This window comes from Arachis duranensis, chromosome 5, assembly GCF_000817695.3.
Source record: "Arachis duranensis cultivar V14167 chromosome 5, aradu.V14167.gnm2.J7QH, whole genome shotgun sequence".
Taxonomy (NCBI): domain Eukaryota; kingdom Viridiplantae; phylum Streptophyta; class Magnoliopsida; order Fabales; family Fabaceae; genus Arachis; species Arachis duranensis.
The window spans coordinates 102,026,213-102,038,648 of record NC_029776.3 but is presented as its reverse complement, the minus strand read 5'-3'; the positions used below and the strand labels follow the sequence as shown (position 1 = coordinate 102,038,648).

The window sequence follows — 12,436 nt, the reverse complement described above, 5'->3', positions numbered from 1 at the left end:
TTTGATATTTTTACATCATATATAGATCACTGTTTTTAGATAAAACACCTTCATTGTTAAAAAAACATATTCACGCAACCATGGAACTACCAACGGCAAATTCTGATGGTAGCGACCATTCATCTTTTTTTTATAAAAAAATAAAAAATTTTTTCCGTCAAATGTTTCTGACGGTAAAATAGTGCAAAAGCTCAACTTATAGTGCCAACATTACCGTCGGATTTTTTCCTCCAATAATGTTCATTAGATTTTTTGCACATAAACCATCATATTCTGACGATAAATTCGTTACAAGTTACCGGCAAACATCAAAATTTGATGATAAATATTTTTCGATGAGGTGTATACCATCAAATTTGGCCAAACTGAAAATTCGCTGGTAAACATAATACTGACGGATTTTTTTTTATTAGTAAATCTGACAATACTAACTCTTAATTTTAGAAAGTTAACTAACTTTAGTGTGCTAAGACCCTTACACCAATAATTAATCCGGCCACCTCAGCTCCTAACTAATTACCGTAGGAGTTAACTAAGAAACACAATGACTAACTAGCTGGGTTATTGACTCGCCAAATAATAGTTTTACTAAATTTATAATTAGGTCATTATACTTTTTTATTTTTTAATTGGTGTTAATTTTGTAAGCGTGAGGAGTGTATGAAATTAGTCCCACATCAAAGAAAACAAGGAAGAGTGAGGAGTTTATAAGATGAGAGACCCATTAATTTACTACCATAAAATTTTGAGTTGGATAGGATATCTTTTCATCTTATGTTATCTCACTTGATTCCTCTTCGAAATCTTGTCGAGAGTTCCCCACGGCGGCCCAACAATTGGATCCCTACACTATTTTAATTTTGTAATTAGGTTATTTTCATGTCAAAAACTTTAAAATTAACGAAAAAATAAAAATTAATTGAAGTTTAACTCATGTCCTCTCATCAAGTTAATCTCTCTTGAACCACAGCAAATGCCATGTTTAACTCATGTTATTCACTATGGCCGCGGATGAAGCCCACATAATTCACTCTCCTTTTGTTGATCCTACTCAAAAAGCCACATATAAAGTTAGATCTTGCGCATCGAAGAATGGTGCTCTATGATTCTAGCCTTAGCGCCACAAGAACCTCATCACCCAGAACTAATCGGATTATATGTCACATATCCTCGATTAGTCCAGATGAATTATTGGTTCAGGTGATGTATTCTCAAGTTTTAGCTCAATGCTATCCGAATCAGGACTCGCAAAGAACTCATGCAGAAAAAGGAACATACCCAGCCTCATTTAGATGAAGATCGACAATACATCATAGAATGATATTAAATATATATTGAAATAGAAACAATAATATTAATCCATAAGAATCAGTAGAGCTCTTAACCTTAACTTAGGAGGTTTAGTTACTCATGCTTTAAGAAGATGTAAATAATATATATTAATATATAATAATTAAGTTCTTAGTTGTGGATATTTTTAATTTGTAAAAAAATATTCCGTTGATTTTAATACATTTTACAATGACAAAGATCTAATTATAAAATTAAAAATAATATAAAATTTAATTAAAAAATATAATAACTTAATTAAAAATTTAATAAATCTATAAAGAACAACAAAATAATTTTATGTAAAAATTTAGTGCCTTAAACACAATAATCAAAACCAAACAATTTTTTACAAACGCACGTAAATTTGCTTCAAGCAAACACGGAAATCGATTAGTTCAATAAAACATAAAAGTTACTTTTGTTAAACACAGAAAATATTAAGTGAACATAAACCAATTGATAATAAAACACACAAACGGCTAACAACACAAAAATTGCCAACAAAACAGAAATTTTTTGGGATAAACTACCAAAATCTCTCTCCATTTTCAAAAGCACTGGCAAAAACACTCCATTTTTGTTAATAACAAAAATATTCTAAAAGTATTTTGAAACACGAGAAAATATTAATATTAAATATATATTTTCAAAAAGTATTTAAAAAAATAAATTTTGATATAATTTTTTACAAACATGATCAGATAAATAAAACAGTTTTGTTCTTAAAATTTGTTAATTTTATATATTTTGTCATTTTTTATTAATGTCCAAGAATATTATTAAAAAATAAAAAAATTCTAAAGATCAAATTTTTATTCAATTTGTTGTATGTACTTTTTAAGTATTTATGCAAATATTTCTACAAAATTTTAAATCAAATATATAAGATGTTTGCTAAATATAAAAGACATTTATCATTAATAAAAAATATTATTTTTAATTATTTTTATCGTATTTTATAATATTTTAAAAATATTTTTATCGTTATCAAAATTGAGGATAATTTTTGTTAGCGTCTCCAAAATCGGGTGTAATTTTTAATAGTTTGCCCAAATTTTTATATCTTAGCATAAAAGGTCCATTCACATAAAATCTGAATCACTTTATACAAAACAAACAACTTGGTAAAAGACAGAAAGTATAAAGCAATATATAAAGATTGTGAATATATGAACCAAGAAATTTGTAATCGGGGTAAAACACTTATATAAATTAAAAGCAATCCAATAATCCAATATTATATAAATCACTTAAAACAAAAAAATATTATTTAGATATTTTCATACAAATATTTATGTATATCAAATTTATTAAATTTGATTTATACATTTTAGTAATAAATTAAATTAATATGTATCGAATTATATAGAATAAACATAAATCGAATTTATATAATTTGAATTAGCTATTGTGATATTAAATCGAATCTAGTTGATTTGATTTACTACTACACAACACATATATAATAAATTAAATCAATTTAATTCAATTTACTACTACACAACATTATATAATAAATCAAATCATCATGATTAGATTTACTACTTCTACAAAATATTGACATTTTAATTGTTTATTTATTCTATATTAACTTTAAAACATAAATGTTAATAAAAAAATACTCCACGTTTGAATTCAAATAAAATATCAAAAAATAAAAACAATAAGAATAAAAATTCAACTTTTGTGTTTTAATTCAAATTCTAAAAAATCTATATTTTTATAAACTTATAAATTTAAAACGAAATAATAAACAATTTCTAAAATTTTTTAAAAATCATCATTTGACTCATTAGCATCTAAAGAATTATTATTAGGACTTTTGACATTGAAAAAGTTAATATAAAGTATAGCCTTCTAAGGTGGCGAGTTAAAACTTGAATTTTTTTTAAAATTAGAAATAACAAATAATTATACAAATTAAAATGATCAACTATATTTATATAATATATGTTACTTCTAATTCTAAAAAAAATTAAATTTTAACTCCTATGCTATTTTGGAGGGTTATACTTTATATTAATTTTTTTAACATCAAAAGTTTTGATAATAATTCTTTAGATGCTAATAAATCAAATGATAATTTTTAATAAATTTTTAGAAATAGTTTTGTTTTAAATTTATAAGTTTATAAAAATGTAAATTTTTTAGACAATGATGAAAAAATTATGCCATTTGATCTATATCTTGTTGGCATATTAAATTGTATATGTAATTTTTGTTAGTCTAATCAATAACTAAACCAATTTGGTTAGATTTAATAAAAAAAAAATTGTATGAATAGTATCACCGTCAAATAGCGGTGAAAATGGGTTCAAAAGCAGTCCTGAATGTTATCTCCAAAAAGGAGTACCGGAAGGAACACCCAAATTCTCTTATCCATGGCATTGGGGAGAGTACTTGTAATAAAATTGGGATATCAACCTCATCCATATTTATAGAGAGGGTAACAAAGTAACTGATTAACGGCTAAAGAAAGTTTGCAGAAAAGAGGAGGTAGGATGGGTAGTTAGTAAGATCTAGTAGGTAGTATTTGTTTTTGGAAGTAGGATACAAAAGAGATATAGACAACACATGTTTAAAAAGTGTTTGAAATTAGAGATAAAGACACTAAACACATTGTTTTTTAGATAGTTTTTTATACTTTTATGTCCACTCTTTTATGGAAAACAATGATGGACACGGATTTAAAAGAATGGACACGGACTTTTTTATAAATTTTGTTTTGTTTTGTCCGATATTTTTTATTATTCCATTATTACCCCTTCTTATTTTTCCTGTTGCGTTGTTCTGAGAGAGGTACTTTTTTTTTCCTGCTTTTTCTCTATCTCTTTCAAATACTCTCTCCCTTTTGTAAAATTTGTTATTGGGATGAAAATTCTTTTTTTATCGTTTTAACTTCAATACTATTTTAACTTTGTAGTATATTATTTGATTTGTAATAAAATAATTAGTCTTAAAACTTTCGAAAGATAAATATTATCAAGAATAAAATTGATCTTTTAAAATACTAAAAAATAATTTATAAATTGTAATTAATTTTATATAATTTTAAAAAAAATCAATTTTTAGATAAAAAATTAATTTTCTAAATAAAAATAATTTTTTATGTACAAAAACTAATTTTTTTATATAAAAACAGATTTTTTTTAAAATTTATTTTTTTATTTAAAATTAATTTGGCTTATTAACTTAAACAAAATTTTTTATTAATCAAACTCAATTTCAAATTCTGTCTACATTCATATGTGCTCTCATTCTCTATTAAATTAGTTTATACTTGATGTACAAAATTTGAAATCACATGGCTATTTTAGTCATTTCATATAATATTTTAGTCTTATTTATATATATCCAAACATAATACTGAACATTACATTAATATCTTATACATCGTATCCAAAGAATAATTTTTAGTGTCTACGCCTGATTGTCTCTATTTCAGTATCATGTTCTATCCTGTCTCTAAAATCAGCATAGTATGCTGAAAAGGTGAATCAGATAGAATTTCTCGATATATATATATATATATATATATATCACAATCAATGGTTAATGATTCTGGAATACTTGAAAGCCTTCTGAACCTTTATACTATCGGCTTGCTTTCCACTCCATGTGCATTACAACTCAATTTCTTTCTTCTTTTTATGTTTTATCCTTTCTTCATTTTTGGCGCTGATTATAACTCGTTGGAGATAACATAGAAAGCAAAACCCTTTCTCCAAATAACCTTTCAAGTGGGCTTCTTGTTCTTAGAAGCTTTGGCAACAGCATCACATGACTCTTGTTTACGTCTGTTTTTGTTGTTATGATTTTCATTGCCACTGGTGCTTCCTGAATTCTTGCTCTGTTTTTCTAAAGCCTCCTCTATAAAGTATTTCAACTTCCATAAGGTCGACTGGCTCTGCTTAAACAATGCATAAATCGTTAAAATACTCATAATATAATATCCCCCCAACATCATGAACCGAAAGCAAGAAAAACAGAAAACAGATCTATTTGTTTCTTTGTATCTTTTTATTTAAGATTTATGAAGGGAAACAAATGGATGAGATTGTGACACTTGGAATGAAGTATATAGATAAATTACCTGAGCATCGATGTCGAGATCCACCTCTTCTGCAGTTGCTTGGAAGCTCGGATTATTTTGGGCGACGATTTCCAATGCTTTACTTAGATCTTCAGGTGACAACCGAGCCAGAGCCGCGCCTAACTTTCTCTTTTCATCTGTTGTCATTTTCCTGTAACCAATATTGTCAAACTTAGCTATATGGGGGTGATAAAAACAAAGTCATGTCTCTTTTGAAGACGGAGAAAGATATAACGAGAAATAAGTCACTAAAACACATATGAGGCAAGGGCGGCACAGAGAATAGGGATGATTGAGTACGGTTCATTTTCAATTATATTTTCATCTAAAGATAATCAAGGAATAGAATTCAAACTTAAAAGGATTAACAAATTAATGGAATGGTTTTAAGTCCCAGGACCATCGTGATGCCATGTACATCTCCAACTCCAAATATAAAAAATGGTTATGTAATCTGGCTTTTTTTATAGCAGTTCAAGTGTTCAACAGTTGGGCAAAGGAAATATTGACTTTGCTTTAACTTGTCTACTTTAAAATTGTATTCAAAGCATGAAAAGTATATCTAACTGATTTTGAAACCCAAAAATGCTTTTAAGGTTTATCTATTCCAACCTCATATCCAATTCAATAGAACATATCAAATTTAGCTTGCATAATGTTCATCATTTTCAGAGTGAATTCTACAATATACTCCCATGTATCCCAGAAACTGACATAAAATTGAGATGTGTTAAGAAATGAATTTCACCATTCCTAAGGTGTCACAAAGGGGAATAAGCTACACCACAAAGTAACTAAGGTAACTTTGAAACCATTTTCTCCAATTCAAACAAAGCACACAACTTCATAGCTAGAAAAATACAAAATACATAGGAAAAACATGACGTATCAAAGCTAACCTGAATTTTTTAACAGCCATCTCCCGTAGCTCTTCTAAATGCACATCAACATCATACAGCTGAAAAGATAAAAGGTTCAATCTCTTGAGCAAGTTCAAGACATGTAGAAGAAGTATGTTTAAAATGCTTGCAAGAGATTGTACTTCATTGTGTTAAATTTCCTGTCGCCCCCATATGAAAACTAAACAATAAGATCATAGAACTTTTACAAATACCTCGTTACTTAAGTCTCTAGCCATCCTGGCATGAGCTGCTTCTTGAGCAAGCTGCATGCTTAACTGTGCTTCAGCTTCTTCTTGTTCTCGTCTTGTTTCCTAAAATTTAATAATCCCAAATGATTAGAAGAATTGAGGTATTATCATCAGAAAAGGGGGGGGGGTGACAAAATCCACAATCATTAATATCGGGGAAAACAATTCACAAGAATTAAGCTTTTCCATCAGAGTTTCTAATAATAATAATAATAATAATAATAACAATAATAATAATAATTAAGAGAAAAAGGACTTTACCTCTTCAGTAACTTTGGGCAGAAATTGCAACCATTTCTCCTCAAACTTTTCCAGCAAAGTTTTTGCCATCACATGGACATCACTTTTTTCGTCATTATACTTCATAGCATTCGTGAAAACTAACCTCACGTCAACACATATCTCCCGAACATTCTTATATCCTGTACCATCTTTAGCTTCCGTTTGATTCTTAATGGTACTAAAATCCATTGGCTTGTCAATGACCTAATATGCACCACACCCAACAGATTAACCAAATTCATAAGAAATTTCTGTGGAGCATCAGATTCCTGAAATATGCAGTATCGAATGAAAGATCCTTAACTTAATTAAAAGCCTATTGATCCAAAACCACAACTATATGTCACATATTAAAAAAAATGAAATTTCTTTTCATAATAAAATATATTTATGAAAGAGAAAAGTTAAAATAACAACCAAGTCTTCTCCAATTTGATGAAGTTGCCAAGAAGGATCAAGCAATTCTAGGGTCTTGTTATAAATTATGTTTACATGCAAGCATATTAAAATCTGGATCTATTTAAATAGTTTCACATATAAATTTTCATCTTTCTCTACACCCTAGCTACCGGCGTACCCTCCATCTAATATTTTCAGGGCTTTTATAGGCTTTCTTTGCATATATGCCAAAACCATCTAAGGCAAGGTTCTACCACCGTTTCCATAGTATGCACTATCACAATTCTCTCTAATACATTTATCCCTATTCTTATACTGTCCACTTATTGAACGTAACACCCCATTTCTATAATGTTAAGTTTTTTGTCTTGGCTTTCTACAGCCTAACATTCTTCCTCTACCTCTGTCACTTTACACTTCCTCTAACCCTCCTCCTCCTCTGCCTCTCCTTCTTTCTCTCTTACATTTGAAGGGAACAATGGAAATGGAGGTTATAAGAATAAAAAGGCATGATTCAAGAGTGACAAATTTGAAGGTGGTGGAAAGGGAATGGAAGAGTGGTTTTGGTTTGGTTTTGGGAAAGAGAGGGATAAAGGTAGAGGGAGGAGAGATTAGTGGAGGTGTGTGGTGGCAGCAGAAAGAAAGATTATGGAGGAGACACAAGAGGTTGGGATCTGATGGGGGGTGTGTGACTGTTGTTGCTGCTGGGAGGAAGAGAAGAAGTGTAGGTTGGAGTAATTTTTAATTTTTAATTAGAAAGGGTAGTTTTGGTATTTTATACGTGTCTGTGTTTTGTTCATTTTAACCAATTGTTAGACAAAGACATTTTTTCAGTTCTATCTACTATAACCAAACACAATTCAGAGACATAACAATTGTGTCTCCATCCCTACTGTCTCTATATCCCTGTCCAGTGTCCTGGGACACGTATCAAACGCACCCTAGTGTCTCCAAATAAGGAATATCCTACCAAAAAAGGCCCTATGTCATCCTCACCTCGTAATAGTCATGCAAACCAAGGCCCTCGACATCCACAGGCTGCATAAAAGGCCAAACCCACTTGTGTTGGGTGATCTGATGGAAAAAGACCAGCTACAAATTAATATGTAGTTCTAAGAGAAAGACAGCATATACTATCTAAATCATGTACCGCAACTCAATTGCATGGCATGGGCTCAAGTTCCAAAAATTACATGAAACAATAAATTTACAGTAAAATCAAGAAGTAGAGTGCAGATAATAATCACGTCTGTCACATTTGAAAATGAAAATAAAGCATTATTTAGTTTAGATTGTTCTGATAATAGAAATCAGATTACATATGATAGTTGGCTTTACAAAAGATTCAAGTTGTGGGCAAAATAAAATGAATATCTTCATTTTTATCAACAAAAATCTAGAGCCCCACTCAGGCATGTTGATTTTTATATTCAATGTGTAAATCAGAACCTTAGTGGCAGAAAATTGGTGTACCTTCACAAACAATTAAATAGTTAAAAGCCTTTATGCAAACATTAGATTATTCTCTATCAAAACTGGGATTTAAGTCTTTAACATATTAGTCCCTAAGTAGATACTTTAGAATCATCCACCGTCACATCCTAGAACTGTAGTCCAACCTGTCCTATTACAAACTTCTCATTGTGACATATGACTCGTTCATCATTTTCATGAACTCTAATTGTAACTTCATAATACTTGAAAGCCCTTTTTATCGTTGTATTAGATACCATGTCAAATGGCACTTAGTAATCTATGTAACTATTTACCTAAACTATTGAAATTTAATAAGATCATCTATAACTATACATAAAATTGAGGTTCTACCAATGTATTACATATCATGAAAAAATAATCAATTCTCTATTTCCCTATTCACAAAAGTTGACCTATAATCTTGTTATATTGCTCTCTGCATTCAGAGATTAAAGGGCAGGGAAAGAAAGAGCAAAAGCACAGATAGGCATACAATTTTTAACCCAAAAAAAGTTAACTAGAGGTTATAATTTGACACTTGTGTCTTGATTCTTGCTATTACCACGAACTTATACAGATGCAAAGCGTAGCCCATATGTAACCAAAATAAACAAGAACCGTCTCTAAACAAATAAACAATCAACATACAGATGCATGTTTCACTACCAGGGGTCATCTATAAAAACTTTAGACATAAATTAAAGATAGTTTCCTTGCCTGGCGTAATATTGTGCCAAACTGGCGCATAAGATCTTGCATTCTCTTTGCCGCTGCTGCTTCTCTACGTGTTGCTACCTTGTTTTGCTTCTTAATACTTGGAACATGTTTCTCCTTGTCTTTATCCTTTGTAGACGAATTACCTTTATCCATATTGTTTTGTCTTTTATTCGTGCTCGAGAAAAAATTTTCTATGTCATTCACTTTCTGCTCAAGCTGCAGGAAGAAAACATAACACATAAAACTTCCTGTCTCAAAATAGGAAATAGTGCTTCCTCCATCTAAAGCTTTGCAAACATATCATAGACATGCATAGCGCATGAAAGCATATTCAACAAAACTCATGCCATATCCATTATTTTTAAGATATTAAGACAATTCTTCTAGTTGTGTAGCATTACTCAACAAAGCAAATATGATAGATGAAAGGGGAATAAGCAGTTAACCTATTGAACTCTGGTCCATGTGCAATTTACACCTTAAAGGCTTAAACTTTCAAAATGTGTAATTTGATACCCTAAAATTGCTATAGAGTACAAAAAGTGAGATATTTAGTTTATTTTCCCAAAACAAAATTCACATTGCATCTTGAAAACTGACATAATTAAGACTATTATTAATTGTTGAAATAACACTCACTAGCAATACTTGCCTCATCAACTTTGGAAATCATATCATCGACACGACACTTGAATCCCTCCATTTCGATCAAACAGTCATAAGGGTTCCCTGTTGTAATATTTTTTGCCTCCGAAATCGATGCACCAAATGTGTCCATCTGACACAAGAACACTCCAATCGATGCAAATTTGTTAGTTTCTAGAAACAGATTTTTAAGTAAACAATCAGTCTTAAAAAATAAATAAACATTTTATATTGAGTGACTCAGAGAGAGGATGCAGAAAACAAAAGCAACGTAGGTAAGCACAATGCACAATTCAGAACGAAAAAGTTTCTACCAATGAAACCAGCAAGAGTTCTACAACTAGCACAGAAAATTAACAAAATAATTGAAGCCTATCCTTTAAATTGTATATAACATTCCATCTATTTACAATTGGGGATTTGCAATTTTATAATGATTGTATAAGCAGTTCCATCCCCATTAAATAGCCACATGTGTGTGGTGAACAAAAAATGGAAAGGAACAAAGAAAGGAAGAGAGATGTTAGTAGAAGAGAGGAGTGGGTAACAGTGAAGAAAGAAGCTCACACGATCAAGAAGATTGGAGTTGCGCACTGCGTTTTAACGCAACCTCCCTCTGTTGTAGTGTGACACTAGTTTTCTGCAGAACAAAGAATTTGTAGCTATTTTAGAAAAATAATAGAGTGATAATTAGGTATCGAAGATTTCAATTTTAGATAAATTAATTTTTAAAAAATATTAATTAAATTTTGGACAATTTACTAAAATAAATAATTTAGCTTCCAATTTTATCAGAATAAACATTTTATAAAAAGGATAGTATTTTTTTTTATAAACTTTTTTTTTATAAACTATGAAAACTGTGCCGATGAGTAATAGCTCAAATGGCATAGTCTCCCCAATTCTCAGGTTATTCTACTTTCTTTTTTATATATTTTTTGTTAGATTTTTTCGTGATGCTTTTGATTATTTTGTTTAAATTTTATCAAAAGATCAATTTTTTTGAGATCTTGGTATGTTGTGTTTATTTATTTATTTTTGTTCTTATTTTTCTAGACTATGCCTTTTCTAACTACGGACTCATTTCATTGGCTAAGTTTTCTGTCATTCTAATCAAGGAACTCTCAATAATGATTCTGATTCTTTCTTCAAGTTTAAGAATTTATTTTTATATAATATCAAATATGAAATAAATTATAATTTTAAAATAATTAATTGCATTTATATAGATCAACCATTAAAAAATAAGATTGATAAGTTAATATATTATTCATCATAACTCTTTTAATTCAGGTAATACATACTCTGTACTAAATAAAAAAATTTAACAAATATACTTGTTCAATCCTAATTTTTATAACTATAAATTTTAGGACAATTTACTATATTAAATAATATAAAAACCAATTTTATCAGAATACACAAAATGGAAAATAGATACCAAAATACATTTTTTTCCTAATCTATGTTAACCGCCATTGGAGTCCCGCGACTTACGAATACTAATCCACTATAGGGGTGTCACGGATTACATGTAACTAAAAATGACCATAAACCGCGACAGGGTGTCGCGGTTTACGTGTTGGCATAGGATGTGCATAAACCGCGATATGGGTGTAGCGGTTTATGCATTAGTATAAATACGTTAAAGGGATTTCACAGATTACATTTGTGCTGGAAGAAAAATATTTCTAGAGAGAAGTAGTGATTTTCTAAAGAGAGGAAAAAAGAGAGAAGTGGTTGAGTTAAGTTGAGTTGTTCGTGTATTTTTGTGTACTCCTATATACTGTTTGTAGATCTATATACTATTTGGAAATGATTATAATTGATGAAAAAGGCAGAATTCAAAAAACTTAAAAGGAAGTCGCCAGGCAAACTTGACAATTTTTATAGAGTTTGCCAGAATCTAGCAAACTTGCTTAAATGTAAAAAAATTAAAGTAAAAAAACCATGTTTGTGAAAATATGGATTTATTTTATTTTATTATTAAAAAAATTCCTGTACTATCACCATCACATCATCATGGACTAGAGAATCATGAAACAAGGTATAAGCGATAACCACCTTCATCAGTTGCAACAGGCGCGGCCAACACCGACTTTCATAAACCCATATGTTTGTCACCAATTCATTAGTTTCTTTAGCAGCATTTTGGTGTCGAGTGTGAATTTCCTTCTGGATGAGGCGGTGACGGCAACATCAAGAACCCCTTTAGATTCTCTCAGATAATGCACTCCAACTCTCAACGAATGTGCCCAGGAATATGGTAGCAATGGCAGTCCGATGAAAAACGATGGTGACTGTGCTGCGTTTAGATACGATAACAACATTATTTATCTTAG

General features: G+C 29.9%; 1 protein-coding gene across 6 annotated transcripts; it reads right to left on the bottom strand.

Moving 5' to 3' along the window:
* Positions 1-4,652: 4,652 nt before the first annotated feature.
* On the bottom strand, positions 4,653-10,765 carry LOC107491283 (transcription factor GTE6). Of its 6 annotated transcripts, none has more exons than XM_021143423.2 (9): positions 10,662-10,765; positions 10,102-10,227; positions 9,450-9,665; positions 8,253-8,330; positions 6,837-7,061; positions 6,540-6,638; positions 6,325-6,440; positions 5,426-5,576; positions 4,653-5,239 (listed from the first exon to the last, which is right to left on the bottom strand). In XM_021143423.2, the coding sequence occupies exons 2-9, from the start codon at positions 10,225-10,227 to the stop codon at positions 5,069-5,071; spliced, it is 1,182 nt and encodes a 393-aa protein (XP_020999082.1). In that variant the 5' UTR covers positions 10,662-10,765; the 3' UTR covers positions 4,653-5,068. The 6 variants fall into 6 exon arrangements, with proteins under 6 accessions (XP_020999082.1, XP_020999083.1, XP_052118404.1 ...); XM_021143424.2 differs by having other exon boundaries at positions 10,102-10,268; positions 10,662-10,724; XM_052262444.1 differs by having other exon boundaries at positions 10,102-10,241; positions 10,662-10,714.
* Positions 10,766-12,436: the final 1,671 nt, after the last annotated feature.